Genomic DNA, 26,897 nt, shown 5'->3' with positions numbered 1-26,897 from the left:
CCTTAAGTCAGCCCCTATCCTGCGTTGGAAACTCTCTGGACTCTTCTTGTAGGTCTTCTGGCGATCACAGGGGAATGAAATTGCTATTGCAGTTGTTTTACATCCAGCAAATATTTATTGTACAATTGACCGTGTGCCAGGCCTTATGATACGTGCTAGGAAAAGAACAGAGTGCAAAACAAGGACCCTGTCCTTGTCATCATGGAGCTACGGTTTAGTGGAGGAGTCAGATAATATCACACAAGTAGGTTTGTAATTCCAAACTGTGCTTGGTTCCATACAGGAAAAATACCCAAGACATTTCTCTCCTTTCCTCTAGATTGTTCATACAACCACTCACTCTAAGAAACCTGCTTGCTTTTCTCTTCAGGAGCCTCCAGACAGGTGGGTTTGCCTGGGAAGGAGAGGTAGAAAACAACGTGTACAGCAAGGCTACAGGGGTGGTCCCCCAGCACAAGTATCACCCCACAGCAGGCAGCTATCAGCTCCATTTTGCCCTGCAGCAACTTGAACAACAAAAACTTCAGTCCCGGCAGCTCCTGGACCAGAGTCGAGCCCGGCACCAGGTAATTCAAGATAAGTCTTTTCCATGTGTTACCATCTTCCTGCTGTTGGTTAAAAAAAAAAAAAAAAAAAGTGAATGAATGAGAAATGTAGGATTAGTTTTCCAACCCCATGCCACCCTGGCTTGGACAGCTCATGGGGAGTCTACTCTTGGGGAAAAAATGTTCTGGAGCCATAACACTGGCTTTGCCTGAAAGTGATGCTTAACCAGTGTTTGACATGTGTTTTGTTTTGTTTTTTTCCATTTGAATGCTCCTATACAAAAATCTCTATTGTGGTGTTTACCCTTTCTGTTGTATGCTCTTAGTTTAGTAACCTCCCATGGGGTCTGATTCTAAGATACCTGAAAGCTAGCATTTTAAGCATCTTTATTTCTAAGTGTTCTACTTTCTTGCCTTCATATACTTGGCATACATATGCGATATTACTCATTATCTAACAAGATTTTCAAGGAATAAATAAGCTGCAAGTTCTTCTGGAAAATGGAAATGGACGTATGTTAGCATGCAGGTCATCTGTAAATGATAGCTCTTCATTCAACAAATGTTGACTGTGTATCTATTGTGTACTAGGCAATGTTTAAACAGTGGGGCTATAAGGTGACTGTACACACAAAACTCCTCGCTGTTGTGGAACTTATGTGTAGGGAGATGTTGATTTGCTACTCACTGTCTATAAAATGCCAGAAACTCGTGAATGAGGGAGCTATATAAGTATATAGCACTAATATATTAGTATGGCCCCAATTGTAGAGAAAGGATGACCTCACCAAAACTTCAGGATTTAAATTTTTCTTGGTGACTCAGGATCATCATTAGAATAGTTACTGTGGGCCGGGCGCGGTGGCTCACGCCTGTAATCCCAGCACTTTGGGAGGCTGAGACGGGCGGATCATGAGATCAGGAGATCGAGACCATCCTGGCTAACACGGTGAAACCCCGTCTCTACTAAAAATACAAAAATTAGCTGGGCGCAGTGGCGGGAGCCTGTAGTCCCAGCTACATGGGAGGCTGAGGCAGGAGAATGGCGTGAACCCGGAAGGCGGAGCTTGCAGTGAGTGGAGATCGTGCCACTGCACTCCAGCCTGGGCGACAGAGCGAGACTCCATCTCAAAAAAAAAAAGAAAAAAAAGAATAGTTACTGTGTTCTACAGTTGGAGTTATTGGAATGAATTAGTACTGATTCTATAAGCTTTTCTGACATTTGGTTATGTGAAGAAATAACTTTTTATCAGTTTGATCTCCTGATCATTTTTTTCTTATAAAAATGTAGTACATAGTGTGCATGAGTTTGTGCAATATTATTATTTACTCAAAGACTAAAGCAGCATTTCCCAAAGGTTTTTTCCTCTAAGTAGAACAATTATTATTATATTCTGTCTTATCTTTTCAACTACCACCCATAATAAAATGTCATTTTATTATTTCAACATAGTTCATCACTTGATCATCTTTACCTGAGATAGAGTACTCTGTACATTATGTTAATTCATCATAATTGAGAAATTGTAAGTGCCGGCGTTTGCAAAGTAGTTCTTTAGACCATTTTTACTGGAGAAAAATAAGATTTCTTAATCTGGAAAGCATAAGAGTATAGCATCTCATTGTAATCACCACATCACTTCCTATCATGTAAAATTTTCTTCATTTGGAAAATCTTGGGGATAGCAGAAGCATTTAAGCCAGTTTACATTTTCACAATTCCAGATACAAATGTGTGTCTTCGTTGTTGTTGTTGTTGTTTTTTAATCTGCGTTCTTAAATTTCTTAAAGCTTTTTAAGCTTTAAACTCCCTGTCATTCAGAGTACTTGAGAATGCCAACTTAATCAGATACTGGATAGGGGAAGTATCACTGTATAGGCTGAGGATCAAAAAACTACTTATCAGGTCCTTGGCTCATTACCTGGGTGACAAAATAATTTGTGCACCAAACCCCTGCAACACGCCATTTACCTTTATAACAAACCTGAACATGTGTCCCTGAGCCTAAAATAAAAGTTAGAAAAAAAAAATCTCTGGCTCTAATGAATCTAGACAGTTGGTACCCTTTAAACCATGCTTCAATACCTTGAAATGGAGGATGACTGGGGAAGGAGAGGCAGTTTTGTTGATTTTCACTTTTAGAAACTGCTTCATCTTTAAGTCCTTCTCATACTTTTGATTAGCTTCCAGCAACTCACATTCCTTTGAAAATTCAAAGTACTGTACTACTGTTCTTGTGTGGAATTTCTTTTCACTGAGGATTATACTGGTTTAGTTTCACTGAATTATGAAGTATATGGAAATTATGTCTTTCAGAATCTGTCAGAATATCTGTTTTAGGGAGGAGGCAGAACTCCCAAGAAGGGAGTTCTCTCGTTCTCCTGGAGAGCAGACAGAAAATCATTCATCATAATTGTATATATGTGTATAACATTATTTTATTTCTTCTCCTCCACACCCCAAACCTGTTTTTCTAAACCACAGCTGATTTAGGGAAAAATGAGTAAGGGTGAAGTTTCTGGGACTATCGGAGAGAGCTAAAGTAACTAAATTCCATTAGCTTCAAGAGTTTATAACTAATAAAATAACAAATAAGATATCAAATATTCTAACAGGAAGAATATGTAGAAACTTAGAGCACTTTATTTCAGAGGGTACTTAGAATCATTCCACAGTGGAAGCAAAACCCTACTAGATGTTATGCCTTTGTAGCTTAGCTGTACTGGATCTGGCGGTTATAATTGTCACTGAATTGTTGATTGAAGCATGGTTTACATTCTCAGTATTCTGTATTTCTGTCCTTGGGTCACCCTTTAGATAGCAACGGTACTTTTCTAATGAACTCCTTGCACTTTGGATTCCTTTTTCTAAAGTGTAGGGAGCCTTTGGTGTAACTAACAGTGTGATTAACTGCCTGTTTGAAAGCAGTGGATAGAATTGAAATCTGATTTACCTAACATTCATCCATAAAAGAGGCCTGTTTATGGAACAGGATGTTAAAGGAGGCCTTGTATTTATATTATATCATATTATATTATGTTTATGAACAGCACCTTTAACATAGTAATCTCCTATTAATGTCTGGGAAAAGTTCATGCAGCCTTTCTCTCATTGTATACATAGGAAGTTCTCCATTCTTTTCGCCCTCCAATCAGAACACTTAGATATCCAGCTTATTGAAGGTGTTAATTTCTGCTTAAACTCTGATTCAGGATGTGAGTTTGGAAATGGACATCTCTCAGTATTCACAGGGAATGAGCTTTGATCTTCATCTCAGTATAGCACTGCACTCATAAATCTAGCAGTTGTCATACACTTAATCCACCCCTGCAAAAGACTGATCCTGTGACATGGGAGTGAGAGAGGAAAGTCACCCAGAGCCAATGTCAGAAGTTTTCGGGAAGAGATATAAGAAAATTGGTGTGATCCAGTCCATATGATAGAAGGCATAATAAACAAAATAAGACAAAATTGAGCTTTTACATACTGATGGTAAAACCAGCAGTTTGAAAAACATTGTTTTAAGTCAGAGCAGAGGTCAGCAAACTTTTTCTGTAAATAGCCAGATAGTAAATATTTTAGGCTTTGCAGGCTATAGCGTCTCTGTTGCAACTACTCAGCTCTGCCATGGTAGAGTGAAAACAGCCATAAACAATATGTAAATGAATGAGTGTGGCTGTCTTTCAACAAAACTTTGTGTACAAAAACAGGCAACAGCCTGTAGGTCCTAGTGTGCAGACCCCCAGACTAGAGTTACAGAACCATTTGAAGCGCTTGTTAAAACTATTGTTCCTCCATCCCATTTCTGATTCATTAGGTTTGGAATAACCTAATGAATAGGCAGAGTTCTCCCTTTTTGTTTTAATAATAATGGCCACCACTTCAGCACTTGCTGTGTTCCAAGCACTATTCCAGGTTCTCTGTACACATTAACTCATTTAAAAATGAATTTCAGGGCCAGGCGTGGCGGCTCAGGCCTGTAATCCCAGCACTTTGGGAGGCCGAGGTGGGTGGATCACAAGGTCAGGAGTTCGAGACCAGTCTGACCAGTATGGTGAAACCCCGTCTCTACTAAAAATACAAAAATTAGCCGGGCATGGTGGCACATGCCTATAATCCCAGCTGCTCAGGAGGCTGAGGCAGGAGAATCACTTGAACCCGGGAGGCGGAGGTTGCAGTGAGCCAAGATTGTGCCACTGCACTGCAGCCTGGGTGACAGATTGAGACTCTGTCTCAAAAAAAAAAAAAAAAGAAGAATTTCAGGATGGTTGCAGGAAGTACAGAATCTCGAGAGTTAGGAAAGGTCAAACAAATCTGTTACAGATTGATACAGCCCAATACATGTCTTCTGTCTAATTCCGTCTTCCTTCTCCTGCTGGCTTCCTGCCCCTGAAGGAGAAGGCAAAAAACACTTTTCTTTCAGCTGAGTCGGGGACTTTCTTGGGCAACAGTGACTACTGGTGACATCAGCATGAGTAGCTCTCCATGCTGGGGTCTGTAAGGAGGGCTGCACCGGCTGTGAGGCCCGACTGACCTGATTCTAATTGCAGACATTGAGCTGATGTTATTCTTGGCGCAGGACAGAGCGATTACTCAGTAGTTTCTGTTAAAGTGATCCTTTGTTAAACTTCTGCTCCCAACCCACTCCCTGTTTCCTTCCCTCCCACTCTCTTCTCTGCCTCATCCACAGTGAAAAGGAGCCCCAAAAGCAGAAAAATTAAGGACATTTTGACGGCCAACACAGAATTGCCGAAGTTTCCTTTAACAATAATTGGAGAAAGGAGAGATTTTAAATACATCTTAATTTTTCACTGGTTCCGGTCTTTTTCCAAACCCCTTCAATTTTTAGTAGACTTAATTTTCAACATTAGTAAATAACTCAAGGTAGGAGAAAACGGTGCATCCTAAGTTTCTCTCATCCTTCTGCCCCATCTGTTCTTTACTTCTCGCTTCCCACCATGCCCAAGTTTACCAAACTAATCTGGCTTCAATAATCCTAGCAGAAACTAATGTTCCTATAACAGGACTGGGAGCAACTCAGTGTTCACATCAAGAGGTCTTTCAGTTTGCTGGTAACATCTTGACTGCAGTGTGTAACAAGCTTTTTGCTAATGCTATGTGTGTATGTGTGCAATCCCACAGGTGTGGAAAGGATTCCCGTGTAAACCGAACCATGTCTTGTTATTTTGCTCTTAAAAGTTCATTGCATGTGTCTAAAAAAATTCTGCCTCCTCCTGCAGGAATGAATTCTGTTTCGCCAAGCCTTCAGCTGCTGTATGTTTGTGTTGTGGAGGAGGGGAAAGAAAGAGAAATTCAGCAGGCACTCTGTCTTTTTCCAAGCAGCTGGCAATAACATGCTAGCTCCTCAGTATGGCACAAAGAGCAGGCGAACAGTCTAGCCATGCAGGAGGTGTCTTGATACATCTTTATAATGGTATATCAGAGAGGAAGATTGGACTGGGGGCATGAGAGGGGAGGAGTGTGTGTGTGTGTGTGTGTGTGTGTGTGTGTGTGTGTGTGTGTGTGTGTGTGTAAGTTCCGGAGCATATTGACTCCAGAGCTTAATGTCATAACCTATTGCTTCTTTGTTTTTTTTGTTTGGTTGGTTGGTTCTTTTGTTCTATTTTATTTTTCCACTTGACTTTTAGCAGGAACTCATACTTAGTGTCTAGCTTTTAGTTTTATTGATTTTCCTAGGACTACTTGATTTAGTAGGTTTTACCAAGCCAAACTCTTTCATTCTTATTTAATGAAAATACATAGAAAATACATGCAATAATACTGCATTCAGTTGTTTTGGAAATAGGCCACTCTTGATAGGCTTTGGAGTCAGATAACCCACAGCTTAAGTCTTGGCCCTGTCTAGTCCATGACTCAGGTTATTCAAACTTTTAGAACCTCATTTTCCTTATCTCTAATTTGGAGGTGATGATATATACCTGTGTGTTATCATGATTGTAGTTCTCAGGATGTGATATTGATATTACCATATGTCAAGCACCAAAGTGGCCATTTTTTTTTATTATCTCAGTGGATCTTTACAAAAGCTGCCCTCTTATTAGCCTCATTTCACAGATGAAAAAGCATAGTATCATTTATGTAACTTTCTCAATGTCACATAAATAATAACTGGTAGAACTGGGATTTGAACCCAGGTCTGTCAGCCTGCAGCATCAAAGCTCCTGGCTATTATGCTATATGCTACCTCCTACTTAATAAGGCATTCAATAAACAGCAACTATAAGTACTATTACATAAATTTTAACTTGCAATTTATACATTCAACAAGTACTTTTTTTTGTTGTTGTTGTTATGGAGTCTCACTCTGTTGCCCAGGCTGGAGTACAGTGGCGCAGTCTTGGCTCACTGCAGCCTCTGCCTCCCAGGTTCAAGCGATTCTCCTGCCTCAGCCTCCTGAGTAGCTGGGACTACAGGCACACGCCACCACGCCAGGCTAATTTTTGTATTTTTAGTAGAGATAGGGTTTTCACCATAGTGGCCAGGCTAGTCTTGAACTCCTGACCTTGTGATCCACCCATCTCGGCCTCCCAAAGTGCTGGAATTACAGGCGTGAGCCACCATACCTAGCCAACAAGTATTTATTGACTTCCATGAAACTATGTTTGAAAAGTTCTTCTCAGGTGTCTTCATTAGTCTCCTATTCGTAAGCACCATCTCAAAAGTTTTCCTGAACTTAGGCCTAGATGTTATCCCAATTACCTCAATTCTTAATGAAAGAAATATCTTACTAAGATGTTCTTGGGCTTAACAATCTTGGAAATGCCCATACTTTACCCTCCCTTGTACTTTTATTAAGTAATAGGATTAGCACCTAACAATCCATGTCAGTATCCTGACATTTGTTCTAGAGGTTTGGATATTAGGAGCACTTGTATGGGTTATTATTAATTCTGTGTTATTAATAATATAGGAATGAATTTTCTAATTATTATTTTGTCCTTTCAACACTGTTACTGGTAATACCATTTTAATTTTATTTCTATGGGTGTTTTTCAGAAGACCACCAGGAAACGTGACAGGTGTCTTCAAATGTGACTACCACAGATGACATGTTTGCTTAATTCATATTATGCTTGCTTTTTCTTTTTCTTTTTCTTTTTTTTTTGAGACAGAGTCTTGCTCTGTCGCCCAGACTGGAGTACAGTAGCGTGATCTCTGTGCACTGCAAGCTCTGCCTCCCCGGTTCATGCCATTCTCCTGCCTCAGCCTCCCCAGTAGCTGGGACTACAGGCGCCCGCCACCATGCCCAGCTAATTTTTTGTATTTTTAGTAGAGACGAGGTCTCACCGTGTTAGCCAGGATGGTCTCGATCTCCTGACCTCATGATCCGCCCACCTCGGCCTCCCAAAGTGCTGGGATTACAGGCATGAGCCACCGCCCCCGGCCTGTGCTTGCTTTTTCAGTACCATATAAGTCTGATCTTAGTGTATTATTCAATACTGACTTTCGTTCATTGTGTTAACTTATTACTGATAGTAACATAAGTCCCCTGGTTATCATGATGTTGCTTTCTAAGCTGCTGCAAGGGGAATATTCTTCTGGAATCTTAGAGGAAAAAGAACATACAGTGAATGCTTCCTGTGCACCAGATGTAGTCTTACCTCCATTCCACTGATGAGGAAATCTATGTTCAAAGAGTTTGAGTAACTGAGCCAAGATCACACAATTGTGAATATTGTGGAGATAATATTCATACCAGGTCAGAGGACTTCCAAAGCCCCTTTCCACTCTACCGTCCTCCCCAACGACAGAATTGATTCTTCATTTTCTTTTTCGTTTACACACTTACCAGTCAGATAAGACATTCCAGCATTATTGCTGCTGCACTGCTATATACTCTCGTATACACAAATCTTTAAAAAAAAAAAAGGGGGGTCAGTGTAATCAATTAAGATTCAGAACTCTGCTTAGTTGTAGGTATGAAGAGGCAACTGTTCACATACTAACTGCTCAGGATTCATCTTGTTTGTTGTGCAATGTGATCCTGTGAATTTGCTGCAGCTGTCTGGTGACCAGTTTCATTCTCTTCCCTCACTCCTTGGCCTGTGGTTTGTTTCTGTTTGTCTGTAGGTATATGAGGGACTCCCAGCAGTAACTTTGTGTGAGATGATGAAAGACTTCAATCTATCCATCTGAAATGGTGGCAGCCAGGGGAAAAGTACTTAGTGATACATGACAGTAAGGTCTGTGCAAGATATGCACAGTAGACCAACCATGTGAGATCCTGGGCCAAACAAAACAAATCATACATTTGAAGACAGAGACAAGTTAGATGTTTATAACCTCAAAGTTGTAAAGGAAACTTAGAGATTGCCTTTGACTAATTATTTCATTTTAGTAATCAGGACACGTAGGATACAGACACATTAGGAAAACGAGGCCCGATATACAAATAATTTATTATAAGTACTAACAAATGAAAGATAAAACACACAATTGAAAATGAAGCAGAACTATCTTTCTTTAGCCAGTTGAGCTTTCTATCTGGGGTCATGGCTGATCCTTTGAAGTTGTCTTTCTACATACTCACACTTCCACTTTCACAATAAGTGACAAATATTTGCTTACAGACAGTCATATTTTTTCAGCCTTTCCTTTCCTCCTCAAGAAAGAGAATGATCTTGGAGCAAGGTGAATGAAATTTGTCCTTTATATACATCTGGTGGCAACTGGACACATTGCTAGGTTTCTTTAGAAAAGAGATATGATTTAAATAAATTTGCTTTAGATATGTTTGCTTTAAAAGGGAATCACCATAACATAAATAAGAAAGGCAGCATAGTATAGCGAGGTTCTTAAATCATACTCCGTGGGTTTGAATCCCAGCTTACTACTCAGTACCTCTTCAGTTATGAACAAATATCCTAACATGTTGTGTGCCTTGGTTTCTTCTTCTGTAAATGGTGATGATGAGGAGACACAGGTCATATGATTGGGAGGGATAAATGAGATAAGATAAAGCACTTAAAGCAATGCCAGACCCATGGTAAAAGGTCAATAAAAGGCCAGGTGTGGTGGCTCACACCTGCAATCTCAGCACTTTGGGAGGCTGAGACGGGCGAATCACCTGAGGTCGGGAGTTCAAGACCAGCCTGACCAACATGGAGAAACCCCGTCTCTACTAAAAATACAAAAAATTAGCCGGGTGTGGTGGTGCATGCCTGTAAAATCCCAGCTACTCAGAAGGCTGAGGCAGGAGAATCACTTGAACTTGGGAGGCGGAGGTTGCGGTGAGCCAAGATTGCGGCCATTGCACTCCAGCTTGGACAACAAGGGCAAAACTCCATCTCAAAAAAAAAAGTCAAAAGTTTGTTGCTCTTATAATTAATTGTGTATCACCTTTTTTTTTTTCATTTAGGTAGAAAACATATAAATGTACCCTCTTAACCATTTTTATGTATACAGTACAGTATTGTTAACTGCATGCATACTGTACCACAGATCTCCAGATCTTTTTTATGTCGCATGACTGAAACCGTACTCGTTGAACAACTCCCTGTTTTCCTCTTTCCCATCCAGCCTCTGACAATCACCATTCTACTTTCTGTGAGCTTCACTACCTCATGCTAAGTGGAATGATTTTGTGATTAGGTTATTTTACTTAGCATAATGTCTTCAAGATTCACCCGTGTTGTAGTGTATGACAGGATTCCCTTCTTTTTTAAGGCTGAATAACATTTCATTGTGTGTGTATACACATATACATACCACGTTTTCTCTTTTTTTACTTTTTTATTTTTAATTTTTGTGGGTACTACATAACACATTTTCTTTTTCCATTCATTCGTTGATGGACATTTAGGCTCCTTTTACATCTTGGCTATTGTGAATAATACATCAATGAACATGGATATGCAAATATCTCTTACGTATTATTTTTAACTGTAAATATACATAGCATTATGATTTCAACTTGGGGGTTTTACTTAAACCTCCCATGCCAGAAACAGAAATTGATTAAAATGATATTAAAGAAGTGTTTTAGGAGAAGCTCAAGGCTCATTAAGTATTAATTAGCTACACATTTTTAAAACTAATACTTGAACAATTAAATATGGTATGCAAATTAATTTGTTCAGAATTACTAGAGAGAGCTATGAGAAGAAAGAATAAAAAGAATGATTAATACCAGGGTTAAATTTTTTTTTTTTTTAAGACGGAGTCTTACTCTGTTGCCCAGACTGGAGTGCAGTGGCTCAATCTGGGCTCACTGCAAGCTACGCCTCCCGAGTTCACACCATTCTCCTGCCTCAGCCTCCTGCATAGTTGGGACTACAGGCACACGCCACCACACCCAGCTAATTTTTTGTATTACTTAGTAGAGACGGGGTTTCGCTGTGTTAGCCAGGATGGTCTCGATCTCCTGACTTAGTGATCCGCCCGCCTCAGCCTCCCAAAGTGTTGGAATTACAGGTGTGGGCCACCACGCCTGGCCTAAATGGTTATTCTTTAGAATAATATCTGTGTAGATTATTGACATGTTTGTCCAAAGGCATAAATATCTTACAAACGTAAATAGGACAAGAAACAGCATTAGCATCAATTGTGAGCTAGCTTTTCATCAGGTGCAAGCTGTTTTTCTCATAGTAATCAAAGGAATGATAAATAAATTGATTCAAACATACTGATGAAATATAAATTGGTACAACCTTTTCTGAGAGCAATTTGGGAATATATATGAAAAAGTTTTGAAACAGAAGAATAAAGAGATTTCTGATCTAGCTATTCTACTTTAAGGAAATTATTTTAAGGAAATGATCCAGCATATGTGAAAAGGTATAGCTAAAATGATGTTTATCACAACACTATTCTTAAAAAGCAAAATAAATTGGTAATAACCTGATTGTGTGTGTATATATGCCTCTGTGTGTGTGTGTGCGCACACATACACATGGTGTTTCAAAATGGAACTGTAAGATTTTGGGGGTGCTTTTCTATTTGTGGAAAAAAAGAGAAAAAAATAAAAAGATATGGGGGGCAATTTTTTTTTTTTTGAGACAGAGTCTCACTCTGTCACCCAGGCTGGAGTGTAGTGGCGCGATCTCAGCTCATTGAAAGCTCCGCCTCCCGGGTTCACACCACTCTCCTGCCTCAGCCTCCCAAGTAACCGGGACTACAGGTGCCCACCACAATGCCTGGCTAATTTTTTGTATTTTTAGTAGAAACAGGATTTCACTGTATTAGCCAGAATGGTCTTGATCTCCTGACCTCGTGATCCACCTGCCTCAGCCTCCCAAAGTGCTGGGATTACAGGCGTGAGCCACCACGCCCGGCCTATTTTTATTTTTTTTAAACTCAAAAATCTATTGTGGGCCAGGTGTGGTGGCTCACGCCTGTAATCCCAGCACTTTGGAAGGCCAAGGCGGACAGATCACAAAGTCAGGAGTTCGAGACCATCGTGGCCAACACGGTGAAACCCCGTCTCTACTAAAAAAAAAATACAAAAATTAGCTGGGCATAGTGGCGCATGCCTGTAATCCCAGCTACTTGGGAGGCTGAGGCAGGAGAATTGCTTGAACTGGGGACTTGGAGGTTGCAGTGAGCCAAGATCGCGCCGCCATTGCACTTCAGCCTGGTGACAGAGTGAGACTCCATCTCAGAAAAAAAAAAGAAAAATCACTGTGAACACATTTACATATTTCCATAGCTTCAAATATAGATGTACCTCAGTGTGTCAATTTATAGCATTGATGATTGGTTAAGTATAATAAATCATACTAGGAAAAATGCCATTAAAAGCAGCAGTCTAGGTCTACCTTTATTTAGGGAAAAATGCTCAGAATAGGTATTTGAATGAAATAAAAATAGGCTCCAAAACATCAGGTGTCATATGATTCCATTTTTTTGTCAGCACACAGAAAAACATACATACACATAGAAAATACGTTTGTATATACATAGAAAAACATCTAAATGTTAACAGGTTATCTCTGAGAGCAGAATTATAAATCATTTTTAACACTTCTAATGAACATTTATTAAAGAAATTTGTTTCAAAAAGAAAAACGTCAGTCTGCCAGCCTTTGTATGTGTGTGTGTGTGACCAAACAGTGCTGGGCATTGAAGGAGATACGAAAGAAATGTAAAGCAAAGTAGAGTGTATATGGTCATCTGAGTCTGAATTTGCATCAGAACATCAATCACTGTCTGACTGGTTTTGCGGCTAGATGAAGGTGTGGCTGCTAATGAGGGAAGGTCACCCATGTGATGTCTTAGGGCAATTTGGTTTCACTGGCTTTTGTGGTCATGAACTACAACCCTAGTCTTAGCCAGCTGTGTCATAGCTACACTATGCTGGTCATGTCACACACCAGTCCAAGCTCAGTTTTGAGTATATTTGAATATCTAGTTGTAATTATCTTCATTGTTTCTTAAATGTTGGCAAGTACAGTTAGTTTAGGGACTCTCTGAAGAATCACACTGATCTCAGTTGGTTAGTGAATAATAGTTTTGAAATTTTTCTGTCCAGGTAAGCATCTGTCTTTATATCCTTAAGAGTAGGTCACTTGAGGTAGTAAGAACCTCCTTTCCTACTCACTAAAGGAGGGGGAGCTTTGTAATTGGTTTTAGAAATGAGAGGATATGTTGGAAGGCTTTCAACGTCTTTGACAGTTCCATGTCCTGTCTTAGGTATTTGTGTGCTTGGTCTCTCTATATGAAGAGTAGCAACTTCTGGATTGCTGCCCCATTCCTATTGGGGTCATAGTACTGCCCAGTGCTTTATAACAGCACCAGAAAAGTTGCACTGTTTCTCTTGCTCAGCCCCCAGTCTTGTCCCAGCTGACAAACATTGTGAATGGAAGACAGCCAAGAAGTCCATACAGTGTGAGACAAAGGCCTTTTGGAAGCTTACTTTTGCCAAAATAGAAACAGTTACTCTCACTCTCACCTTGGCCCTAAGGTTTTTACAGCATCACAGGGTTGCATAAAAGTCGGGATGTGTTCTTTGCTCTGAACAGTCTTGGCCTGATTGTAGGAAGGTGAGTGATTAGTAACTTACATGCTCAAGAAAATGTACCATCTCTGTTTTCTTCCAGAGAGAAACAGACAAGAAGTGTCTTTGTATATGTCATGAGAATTTTATCCAAATTGGGACACAATCTACCGTGGGGAGAATACTGCATAGAAATGTTTGCTCATCTGAAATTAGAGTAAAAGGGTCACAAAGAGACGTTAACCTACACAAATAGAGAGTAGCATTTGCCTACTTTATCCCCCTTCATTCTCAAAAATATGAATTTACAGAATTATTTCACTACGAAGAAGCATCCAGCTCTGCTCTATCACGAAGAAGCCTGAGTGAAGGCTAAAAGGAGTGTTTTTCTGGAAGGAATTAAAAAAAAAAATCCTCCCAGAATTTAATCTCTGAACGCTATTATCTTTCTAGTAAGAGAGCCCAGATCTTGCTTCCCCGGAACCTTCCAAGTTGCAGTCTGTGTTCTGTCCATCAGAAATTTTCCCTTCCCACCCATGAGCACCCTTCTGTTGTGGGAGAAGGAGGGCCTTTCCAGTCTTTTGCCTGGGGCCAAGCCAACCCTCAAACTGTGGTTTTTCTCTGAGTCTTCTTGCTGTAGCGTGGCTGTTTCCCACACCCAGCAAAGAAGCAAGAGTCATGTATATGCTGAGTGTATGTTGACTAGGTCTTGAGTGGAGGCCAGTGCTTACACAGCTTTCTCATTCCCAGGACATTGACTAATGATGGTGCAGCTCCTATGCCTGTGTTGTTAATATTGTGTATTGAAACCTCATGTTTCTTACACATTATTAGAGAGAACTTCATATAATTCTTCTGCCCTTTTATGAATGAATATCAGGACAGAACAATTCACATGATGGAGCAATTCAGTTGGTGGGGCTGTAGGATTGGGGCCAGTACAGGGCTCTCGGGGTGCTGGAGAGGCTGATTTCTGCCACTAGTTTACACACAACCATTTATATGTCTGCTTTTAACATTGCCTGAGTGTGTTCCTGGGTTTCTTCTTATCAGATTTGATTGCTTTAATCCCATCCCACTTAGCCCTGGCTTTGGTGAAATACCTGGGGACTTGTCTACATTACTGACTCTTTGGAGTTTCAGATGGTATGCAATTATAATCATTTCATTATCCTTTCAGTGTCTTACAGTATAATCACCAAACCACAAGTCACAACCTAGAGGCCTTTTACTGTATTTGGAAAGAGTATCTGCCTTCTGAGATGCAGTACATGTTTGTTGTATTGAGGCTTAGGCAAGCTTGAATCTGTGGTAGATTGAGAATTATTTCTAGTATCAGTTAAGATTCCGTTTGACTGCTTGTAACAGAACCCTCTCTCCCACCAATAGTTTAATTAAGTTAGAGGGGCTTTTTTCCCACATAGTCAGAAATCTAGAAATAGGCTCTTGCAGACTTCATGGTGCCATCAGAAACCCATGCTCCTTCTGTCTTTATTCTCTGCAATCCTTAGCAAGTAACTTTCACCCTATGCCTGTCCACCTCTTGCTAGATATCCGTGTTCTAGGTGGGAAGAACAGGGAACATGGAAGGACACAAGATGTGCACCGGCCGAGTCTGCCTTTTAAAGAGCTTTCCCAAAAACTTCTGTTTCCCCAAAACCAGAAACTGCTGTTTCCATCTCATTGTCCAGAACATAGATCATGTGTTATCCCTAGGTAAAAGAGAGATTTAGAAATATGTTTTCTTTAGCTGGACAAACATTATGATCCAAACAAAATCAGAGTAGTAATATTAAGAAGAAAGGAAGAAGCAATTGTATCCAGGCAAGTAGCAGTTTCCTAGGCAGTAAGTTCTTCTACATTATTTTATTTTATCGTTTGAAGTGAAAACTAGTCTTATATAAAACGTCAGTATCTAAGGTCCTACCACAAATTTTGCGTTTCGGAAGGTGTGAAGTGGTTTTTGTTGGAGGTCTGCAGAAGGGCTAACGTATGTTGTGGTTGAGTATGAGATGGACACAAACAACACCCTAGGCACTGTTCGAAGTCCAGAAAATGGTCCTTTTACAAGATTACATCTGGATTTAAATAGACATTTACCTATTTTGTTGTGTAAGAATTTAGTTTTTTGCTAAACAAGGATGAATAGTTGGGGTTGGGTTTTTTTTGGTTTTTGTTTTTGTTTTTTATTCCATTTATTAAGCATCTTTGTACTAGTCACTGTAGGGGAAACTAAAATTAATCATATATAAATTCAGCCATTTCCAGTGTGAATCACCCAGAACGGAGAAAAAGTACACACGTAAATGGCTATAATACACGGTCGAATGTACTGTGATGAGTCATACAAATACATTTTTCTAAGCATTCAGAAGAGGAAAAGATTATTTCTGCCAGAGAGAATTGAGTAAATATGATCTGGGGAGCCTAAACATATGTTTTCGTTTTAAGAATTTGCTTTCACAACTAGTGAGTGTCATAAGTCTGGAAAAATATGTTGAAGAAATGCATAAGCAACTACCATTCACGAAGGATTCCTGATAGGTGGACTTCCCCGTCGTTGCATCCTTTAGTTTCTCAGTAGAACTGAGTTAGGTGAAAGTTTGGGAAGGAATGGAACATTTGTTGAGTGCCTGCTGTTTGCCTAGGTCTTTGCTTTATTTCAAGAAATTCTTATTGAATGCCTAGGCTAAGGTTACCTACATGATCTTCATTTGACTTCCAAAAATCCAATGAAGTAATTTTTTTTTTAAATTAAGCTCCTCATCTTCTAAAGGTGAAGTAATTTTAACTGCTTATGAGAAAGCTGAAGCTGAGAAGTTAACTTGAAAAGATCACCCACTTTTAAGTGACAAAGCCTACATTTGAGCTGAGGTACATTTGACCACAAGCTATGTCTTTTCCATTTACTCTGGGTCTCTCTGCCTTTCACTTATGACCTAATCTGCTTTTGTAGCCAGTGCTGAACAGTTAATTACTTCTTTAGCCCAATCCAATGGGAATCCTATACCCAGCTGGTTAAAACTTGGGCGTCACTTGAGTATCTTGATTTGTAGTCACAGATAATTTATTACTTCCTTAAATGTTATTGGAATTAGACTTCTTTTGTCTTTTGAATAATTAGTTTATTTTTGTAATAAATAACTATATGCACATAGTGTAAAATTCAAAAGATACAAATGATACATAGGTAAAAAGTTAGTCTCCCTCCTACCTTGACCCCTAGCTAACCAATTCTTCTCCCTGAAGGCTACCAGTTTTTTGTGTATCCTTCCAGAATTGTTCTGTGCAGATACTAGGAGAGAGAGAGAGTGTGTGTGTACATATATATCTATATATATAGATATATATGGTGTGTATGTATTCTTTTTAAAAAAACAAAAATAGGAGCTCACTAAAACTGTTCTGAACCTGCTATTTTCACTCATTATTTCGTTTGTATTTACATGTTCCAGATTTGGGGGAAAAAATGATGAATTTGAAAAAAATTATAGTTGTCACCATGGCAACATGTATTGAATAGATGTTCTATTCAATGGCAGTTCCCTTACAACATTAAATATATAATTTAATAAAGAACATTTTGATTTCCAAGAGCTCTTAACTAACAACATTTTTTCCCCCTCCTCTACTACTCACCCAGGGAATTTCTTTATATGGCTCAATGTGGAACTCTTCAGCCCTCACTCTGATTTTTGGTCTCTTCCCATCTTGAATGAGGCACTTTTCAAACACTCCTTACACCTAACCTCAATTATTAGGATGTAGTGGGGAAAATAGAAGCCTGGGGCAGCCTGTTCCTGTGTCCCTCTTTACTTCCAGTTGAGTTTCTCACACAGATTTTAAGGCCCTCAAATATGGAAACAGGAACTGCAAAGAAAGGGTTTGTTGTAGACCCTGTCCCAGAAGGCTGCCTCCTGCCGGAAGCTTTGGTTGCTTATCCTGAGGAGGACTGCATGAGCAGGGTCAGGGCTCCTTGATTCTCTTGGACCATCCGGAAACCTCCCCATGTGTACACGCTCAACAGTGCTTCCCTCCAGGCTTTGCCTGCAGCCTTGGATCTGTCTTTGTTCCTCTCCCCCGTCCCCTTTTTTGAGATGGGGTCTCACTCTGTCACCGAGGCTGGAATGCAGTGGTGCTTCACCCATTGCAACCTCCACCTCCCTGGCTCAAAGGATTCTCCCACCTTAGCCTCTTGAGTTGCTGGGACTACAGGCATGCGCCACCACGTGTAGCTAATTTTTGTATTTTTTGTAAAGACGGGGTTTTGCCATGTTGCCCAGGCTGGTCTCGAACTCCTGAGCTCAAGTGACCCATATGTCTCAGCCTCCCAAAGTGCTAGGATTACAGGTGTGAGCCACTGCACCTGGCTTTGTCTTTGTTCCTCTTCTGTGGATCAGAGATGGAGAAAAATTGCAGCTCTTCAGTTTCTCCCTCAAGTGGTTTACACAGGTTGGGGACATCTCAGTCAGATTGGTCCGATTGAAAATGCTCAGACCCTTTAACTCTGAAATCTCTTTGTTGTTTGTCAAGCATTTCAGTCAAACACATTTACTCCACACAAGACCCCTGAACCCCCCTCTCATATCTACTTAGCCTAGAACCTTTGACACATTTCCTGAAAATGAGACATTTTAAGTCATGCGTATACAAGGGTTGGTTAACATTTTACTAAAGGTACCCAGTTCATCTTTTAAATCTGAAAAAATAAAATTCATAAAGGGCAAAAGTAATACTAGCAAACTCTGTCTAGAAGATGAATATTTCCTAAGAGCATCTCATATTACTTCATCATGCCTCGCCATGTGTCCTTTACGTGTTGTATGTACAAATGGAAATCAATTGCCAGAAATTTCTTTAATAAAAAATACTAGGTATTTTGTCAATGATGTTATTTTTCGCTTAATATTATTTCTCATTTAAAGTTTTTACAATGCATGTTGAAAGCAGTATTGAAAGACCAGTAACAAAATTGAGACACAAAAAGACTACTTTTAATGAGATAAGTTGTATAAACTTTTTAAGCGTCTACTTGAAGGAAGTATACTTTTATATCCTAATTATATATGTTGGCATTTGTGATGTTTAGATGGTGATTTTTAGGTCTTTATTTATTTATAGGCTTACCCTCTGAGCAAAAATATCCTTGTGTCGATTGTATTCATATAACAAACATTTGTATAGTAATTTTACTTTGAAAGTGCTTTCAAATGTAAAATCTTATGTTAATCTTTAGGTCAACAAAGTGTTTCTAGGCTAGAATTCTGAACTAGCCCTAAAGATTATAACCAGGCCTGGCTCATGGTTGTTGTGGCAGCCTCATCTTTCTGTATTTGTTCACCATGCCCTAGCCATGCTGACTCCTCCCCTTGCCTCCTGCCTGCAAACTTTCTAGAGGAGCTCAGAGTTTTGAAGTGGGCAGGAATCAAGTTAAGCTGCAAGACAGTTTTATTCTGTGCTCTATTTCTAGTACTTCACGCCTCGAAAGAGACATTCATTAGAAACATGTTGAATTTAACAATTATGGAAACTTCAATGAGAGATCAAATGCTTTTCTAATTCACGCATGTGGGCCAACACTTAGTGTCCCAGGTGCCCTGATTCCTAGCCCAGTGTACTTTCAACAAGAGCATTTCAACTCTCTGCTTCAGAATATTCCCCTTCTCTGAATCTAGAGCTGCACTGGCAACATTAGAGAAGTTTTTCCTTTAAAAAAAAAAAAAAAAAACACTTTAACAGTTTTCCTTTTCTTTTTGCCCCTTGACAGGATTACAGACTAGTTAATAAAGTAAATGGGTTGTGAAGGTGATGTCCATCGATCATTTTTTTTTCTTTCTTTTTTTTTTTTTTTGTAGGCAATCTTTGGCAGCCAGACACTACCTAACTCCAATTTATGGACAATGAATAATGGTGCAGGTTGTAGAATTTCCAGTGCCACAGCTATTGGCCAGAAGCCAACCACTCTGCCACAAAAAGCAGTACCACCTCCAAGTTCTTGCGCCTCCCTGGTCCCCAAACCCCCACCCAACCACAAACAAGTGCTCAGAAGGGCAACATCCCAGAGGGCTTCCAAGTAAGTTTTTTTCTGTTCAATTTCTACTGAGTTTTATCAATTCTAAGCTAATAGGACTCTTTATTGTTACTCTTCAAGACCAATCATACTGAAGTACTGGAAACAAGAACACCTGCTGGGAAATAAAGGCTAACCCTAGTTCTCAGCGCAGGCTACAGATTAGAATCTCCCCGGGAACTACTGAAACAAGCAGATGGCCACCACCCTGTGGCAGGGACAAGCCCTGCAGAATCAGCTCTTTTCAATTTCATACAAAATTCAACACCCTGCTTCCCCTTCGTTTGTTCACTTTTAAGCATTTGAATTGGAAGATATTAGGATTGAGATTTCATCTAGGAGGATGATATAACCTCATTGACATTAGTCAGCAAGCTCTGTGTAGCAACGGTGTTTTTAATACCTTTTGTAGTCTACCCGTTTACACCAAAAGGACGTTTTCTTTCCTGAATCAAATTTTTGTAAATCAAAATCCTTCACTCTACCTCCAGCCACTTTTTAGCCAGTGAACTAGAAATAGATTGGTGAAGAGCATTAGTTCTAGCAGCCCTTCTTCAGGTTAAACTTGGGGAACTTTCAGAGATGTCTGGAAGAGGCAGGCATTGTCTGCTGTGTTTTTGTGTAGTGGACATTTGTGTATTTCTCTTGCTGTCATTGAGGCTCCTCATTCATTTGTCCTTCAGAAGATCAATGTTAGTTGTGAGAAGAATCCTAGAACATAGAAAAAGTCATTACTGTTTTTTCCTCCTTGGATGGTAAATCAAATTCTGGATTTAGGTAGAAAACAATCCCTTGTGGCTGTGTTAATTATATTGCTGCCATTATTCATTTATCCGACAAATATTTATTCAGTGCCCACTAAGTACCAAGCCCTATTCTGGGAAGAGCTGGCATTGTAATGACTGCAGAACTCTCTGGAGTAGTAGGAAGGGGCATTAGAAAGGCTGTAGTTTGTGGTTGAATGCCAGCAGCAAAATAGAAAGGAAACTGTGTGTCTTCTCACTCTGGAAAGAGTAGAGTCAAATCCTTAGGTGTGCAGCCTCTGCAACCAGACTGCCTGGATTCACATCCTCAGGTCACACTTTACTAATTTGACACCTTCTGCAAGTTACAAGTTACTTAATCTGTTAGTCTCAGCTTCCTCATGTTTCCATTTGTGAAAATAAAACAGTAAGAGTATCTACCTCCTAGGTCAGTTGTTAAATGTTAACAGAGTTAATATGTGTGAAGTACATAGAGTAAGGCCCAGCCTAGGTAAGAACTCAGTAAGCCTTGGTCACCATCATATGCATTCTAAAACCACACTCTCCTTCACAGATTTGGAAAGCCCATAGTTAACTGGGAAAATTTTTGAGCCAAATGTGAATGTTGAATTTGCCAGTGTGCCCCTTGTGGATTCTGTGATTATTGCCAGTACTCTCAGAGGGCCCTTGGTGGCCTGTGTGGCTAGCTGGTGGAGAGGTGGGCCCAGGCAGCAGGGCTGGGCGTTTGAAGACACTGCTTGCTACTGCCCTGAACTCACTGCTGGCGGAAGAACTCCACAGCCTCCTGAGATGGAACTGCAGCTCTTTGGACAGACTTTGCTTTGCAGCATTTTTGTGGTTTCTTCTTTGTGACAGGCAAGAGTGTGGGAAAACCGGAAACAACTCAACATCAAAAATGCACAGAAGGGGAGAAAAAGCAGAGATTTCTTCAGAATTTAAGTAATATAATCCAGGTATCAAAAGGCATGCTGTGAGGCGTTGTTCCAGGAAATAGTTTCCAATTTGCCTTTAAAACTCTAGGACAAGTCTCTGAAGCTAAGTTAGTACTAATAAAGACTTTAACGTTCTCTCACTTATGTGTAAAATGTACAGCATTGTAAGGACCCCAGTGTTTTCAGATATTCTTCTAACTTTTAGGAAAAAGAATAGCATGGCTTTTCATCTGAACAATGAAAAGCTCCCCCTGTGAAGTATCCTGATAAAGTTTTTTTTAAAACAAACAAACAAACAAACTGTATTTTATATTAATTTTAGATTTACGGAAAAGTTGTAAGGGTAGTACAAAGAATTCCCACCTACCACTTGCCCAGCATTTTTTCCATTGTTAACATCTGACATTGCTGTGGTGCATTTGAGGAATGTACCATACTAGGAAACTGTCATTGGCACATTACTATGAACTAAACCCCATGCTTTATTTGGATTGATGAAGTAATCTTTTTAATCTAGAGAAACTTTTCATGGCTCTTGAAATCAGGATCCTGAGTATCAGTTGATATATTCTCACTGTTCTAAAGTAATTCTTGTTCCTAGCCAGCATAGCAAGTTACTCAACGTCTCTGTGACTCAGTTTCCTATTTTAAAATGGGAATGGTAATAGTACCTGCCTCATAGGGTTATTAAGATAAATAAATGAATTGATGAATATCAAGCACAAATACAGTGCCTGGTATATAATACATGCTAAATCAGTGTTAGGTACTATTATGCTTAGTAGCAAGATGGCATTTCAAGAAATTTTCATGTAAATTTTTTACTTTCTTCCTACAAGATGTGTTGCTTCATTTGCTTGGATCTTACTGTGGCCTTTACTCTGGCTCAGTTCAGATTAATCAGGAACCCTCAGTTATGACTGGTGATACTGAGTCACACTCAGGAATGCCATAGTCGCCTCAAGAGACGCAACTAATGAGAAATTGTAATGAGCTTTGGACCATGCCAAGCCGTGTGTTTTTGGGTTGAACTTCAAACTTCTTCTAGCACAGAAGTTGGCATTAGACAAATATAGAAGCAATTTCCAAGAGCATCAAAGTTTCCACATCCTAGAGGGTTGAGTTTTGAGTTTAGAGAAGAATAGAACATTAAAGATGGAATGTCACTTGGATTTTGGTGCAAAGGGAGTTGAGAATCAGAACAGTGGGGTCCTATTTCTTTATGATAATACTCAAGTTGCTTTCCCTCTAAAGGTTTCATTTTCCCATCTGTAAAACAAAACCCAGTGTCCCTACTGAATAATTAACCAAAATGACTTGTTTTCTGTCTATTCCATTGAAAGCTTTTTTATGAGCACATTTGCTCTTTAATCCTGATGCTTTCAAGCCATTTTCCTCAGCCTCTCTTGTCCCAGCAGTTCTTTGTTGTCGTTCTCAAATTCATACACTTATATTTCATTTAGCTAAATCTCATTTGTCAGTTGTGAAGGGAATGATTTAGATTTTTTTTTTTTTTTTTACCATTTTCATAGTGCCAATAATCTTTCTTGATTTTCTTCTCCAATGTTTGCAACACTTCATAATTTAGTACCCGCTTCAGATCCTCCTTTCAAAACTATTTGTGGTATTTCTTCCAAGCAGTCAGCTGAACTGAGAAGGACGACAGCCTACACACAACTACATGCATCTGAACTGTCTCTTCCTTGTAAATGACCTTTTTTCAGAGCCAGAATCATACTCTCCAGGAAATATGGAGAAAGAAACCTGAGGAGATTGAAGTTTGCCAGGCACAAGGGCAAAACTCAGACTGAATGAATTTGAAAGGGTGGGACCAAAGCTGTTGTAACCTGGGAGACTTCTCTGAAGAAAGAAAACTGTTGAAGAAGCACAGACTGAACTGCAGTACTCTTCCTTAAATAGCTGAGATGACCTTCTTTACCCAGGGCTTGGGTGATTCTCATCAGGGTGACCTGAGTGTAAGTTGGTGGTAACTACTGTTCTGAGTCAGCACCCAGGACAGTGGTTGTTTGTTAAAGGCTGCTAGGGATTAGCAGGGAGGAAAGCCATCAGGACTGGGTAGCCTGGTAGCACCAAATCCCAATTAATGTTACCTGAACATTTGGTGAGGTCAGCCATATGATGACAGATGTTTAAGAGATTAATGTCAGAACAATATGAAAATAAACATCAGCTTAAAAATGTTATCTTTTTAACATGAGTCATTAAAGTGAGAAGATTTCAGGGCAAAGGAATTAGGACTTAATAATTGTCCAAAAGTTCTTGAGGCGAGCATAGAAGATACCATATTGTGGGTTAACCATGTTCTGCCAGCCTTTTATTATGTGCAGTTTCAAGAAGCATAGTTGAATCTGTAACATATTCATCCTTAATGTAGGATTCTCTACATTATGCATTTCCAAGGTAGGTAATTATAAAATGTTTGTGGTAGAAGATAAAGGGATCTAGGCATAGTTGTGGGGATATGAGTACAACAAGGTACTCAGGTGGTCAGTGGCTGAGCTCAAACTGGAACTCATTTCACCCGCTGTGCTTACCTCAGACTCTTCCCGTACATCACAGATTTCAAAGGTCCCTGCCAATCTATCTATCTACATCTATCTGTACAGCAAATGGCAGATTAATTATCCTAAAATATTGCTTTTGAAGAAAATACAATGTATGCACTTAGGAACTCATTCACTCCTCTCTTTTTCCATACCAGTTTTACCGCTTAAATGGAGGAAGAATTAATGCCACTCATATTAGAGGTGCTGGGGGAATTTCTGTTAGATGCAGCACAGGAAGACTGGATGGAAGAACAACATGGAGGGCTTTTGTATAGTGTCTTCTGGGAGAGTGCAGTCTAGGAAATGAAAGGGAAACCTAGAATACCACAGACAATAATATGCCCTCGCTGTGAGGGGCAAGGCCTGAGGGTAGAAAGGATGTGAGTGTCAGTCAGGAGCTCTGCCACTTAGACTGTCTGTCTTCTACTAACCCTCCTCATTTGGACCTCAGTGGTGCATTAGGAGGCCCTAGGGGTTGCTTTTGGTGTGGACAGTGATATCAGTCAGAGGCATGGGTGCTACAACCACACCTAATCAAAAGCTGCATGATTGTGTGTGTCTTAGTGGGGAGGAAAGCTACATGAGAGCCATGGAATGATGGGTTTTCCTTTGCTGATTCTTATTGGCATAATTTTAATTAAAATCTGACTTCTCGTGCCTGCCTCCTCGGATGTTAAAATGGTTGTTGAAATTGTAATATAATTGCTGGATATTTCCCATCCCTCACTTCCCTCCTCCTTCACCTGAGTATGAAAACCCCTTTTTAAAAGATTTTGGCAGGAATTTATGCTAACCTCTGATAGAATCCATCCACATCAGTTTCTCCATGAATATAAGCCCTTGGCAGATTTAGACCTTCTTTAAGGATGAGCAAATACTGGAAAATCTTGGGGCCTGGGAATAGGTGGTATAGCTTAAAAGAAGGCTTCAGTTGGGCACGGTGGCTCATGCCTGTAATCCCAGCACTTTGGGAGGCTGAGGCAGGCAGATCATGAGGTCAGGAGTTCGAGACCACCCTGGCCAACATGGTAAAACCCCATCTCTGCTAAAAATACAAAAAATTAGCCAGGTGTGGTGGCGTGTGTCTGTAATCCCAGTTACTCAGGAGGCTGAGGCTGGAGAATCGCTTGAACCTGGGAGGCAGAGATTGCAGTGAGCCAAGATCACACCACTGCACTCCAGCCTGGGCAACAGAGAGAGACTCTGTCTCCAAAAAAAAAAAAAAGAAGTCTTCATGGAGAAGATTCAGAGGCTTCTTACCTCTGGAATGAGTTTAAGCAAGAAATAATAACATTTTTAAAAATACCTAATGTGTATCCTTAACAAAATGTAAGAGTAGAGAGCATCTGTGTGGAGAACTAGACAAAGCTATCATATAGAAGGAGCAAGGGGCCTGCAGTCAGGGAGGATTGCACAGAGATGAGAACTACCTAAGTGAAAAATTGGGCTGAAGACAGTAAATAGAAATTGGCCACTGCAGAAAACTGAATTTGCAAACTAAAAGACAAATGCCAAAAATTTGAGGAAGAAGTATACAAAGATTTTCGAAAATGATGAGAGAAAAGACAGATTCAACCTAAAATAACAAACTACAAAAAGAGAATAGAAATAATAGCCAGTAGTATAGGCAAATAAGACTCAACATAAGGACAGAAAGGGGTCAGTTAATAAGAGTAAATCAATAGATATATAACTTTGTGCCCTACAGAGATCCTGTGGAATAGTTTTCTAAACTGGAATGTTTCAATTAAATCCTCAAAAAGTAGAAATCATACATGCCTCAGTCTCAGACCACTTTCCACTAAAATGAGATATTAAATATAAAGGCCGGGCGCAGTGGCTCATGCCTGTAATCCCAGCACTTTGGAAAGCCGAGGCAGGTGGGGATCACTGGAGGTGAGGAGTTCAGTTCTAGACCAACCAGGCCAACATGGCGAACCCCGTCTCTACCAAAATATACAAAAATTAGCCAGGCGTGGTGGCATGGCACCTGTGGTCCCAGCTACTCGGGAGGCTGAGGCACGAGAATCACTCAAGCCTGGGGGATGTGGAGATTGCAGTGAGCCAAGATCGCGCCACTGCACTCCGGCCTGGGCAACAGAGCAAGACTCTTCAACAAAAAGAAGGAAGGAAGGGAAGAAGCGAGGGAGGGAGGAAGGAAGTCAGGCAAAAATATACTCAAAGGTAGTCTGTCAAGGAAGGGAAGGAGGGAGGGAGGAAGTCAAAGATGTACTCAAAGGTAAATTCATAATCTTCATCATTTTCATTACTAAAATACTGAAAGACGAAAAAGAAATTAACTAAGATACAAATGGTAAATTGGCTTCAATAGATAAATTGGCTTCAGCTGATTGCCCAGTGTTGTTTTGGAAAGACCTGTGCGGACTTCCCTGAGCTCAGCAAAAAAGAGTGCTTTGATAGGTTAGTAGCATCTGCCACAGACAGGGAAGATGCTGAGAATGGTGAATAAGCCACATATTTGTCATAACTGAAGTAAGCTTTTATCACACGAAGTTAGAAAAGGAACCATAAAACAAAGCTAAGAAAAACAGACTTAAGGAAATTAAGAAGAAAAGTAATATAAAGTGAAAAGCAAGCAATAAAATTAGTTAAGTTCAAAATCTTATTTAGCTTGGGTCAGGGGAACCCAGAAAAAGAAAATAAACATACTTCTGCCAGAAAAATAAGAGAAGTAAAAATAAGAGAAAGACTTTAAAAGTAGATATAGGAGAGTGAAAAATTATGAGAACACGGTGCACACTATGTACAATTTTAAAAAGTAGATGAAAGATAATATTTTGAAAAATATCAAGTATAAATTGGTTCTTCTTGAAGAAAAAGAAGACTTAACTAGAACATAGAACAAGTGGAAATTTTCAAGCTGTCTAAATTGGTTCTTCTTAAAGAAATACATGAGTAGGCCCAGGAAACAACTTTTAAAAATCATCTCCAAAGTAGTTCTTTACACCATGTTTCTGAAATCTTTTTCTTTTTTTTGAGACGGTGTCTCGCCCTGTCACCCAGGCTGGAGTGCAGTGGTGCGATCTCGGCTCACTGCAACCT

The 26,897-nt window shown here is 39.8% G+C and overlaps 1 protein-coding gene across 11 annotated transcripts in view; it reads left to right on the top strand.

Moving 5' to 3' along the window:
- TTLL5 (tubulin tyrosine ligase like 5) overlaps positions 1-26,897 on the top strand; it is a 301,096-nt gene that overhangs the window by 202,212 nt on the left and 71,987 nt on the right. For 9 of the 11 annotated variants that reach the window (XM_023184491.2, XM_023184480.2, XM_023184475.2 and 6 more), the window contains 2 exons: positions 371-566; positions 19,357-19,574. In XM_023184491.2, the coding sequence (XP_023040259.2) occupies positions 371-566; positions 19,357-19,574 (414 nt within the window). Of the gene's footprint in view, positions 1-370; positions 567-19,356; positions 19,575-22,855; positions 23,467-26,897 lie in introns of those variants that run through there. The other 2 variants (XM_023184450.2, XM_023184501.2) reach the window with 2 other exon arrangements.

This window comes from Piliocolobus tephrosceles, chromosome 6 (assembly GCF_002776525.5).
Source record: "Piliocolobus tephrosceles isolate RC106 chromosome 6, ASM277652v3, whole genome shotgun sequence".
Classification (NCBI taxonomy): Eukaryota; Metazoa; Chordata; class Mammalia; order Primates; family Cercopithecidae; genus Piliocolobus; species Piliocolobus tephrosceles.
The sequence above is the reverse complement of the archived record's forward strand: the minus strand, read 5'-3'. Positions and strand labels throughout refer to the sequence as shown.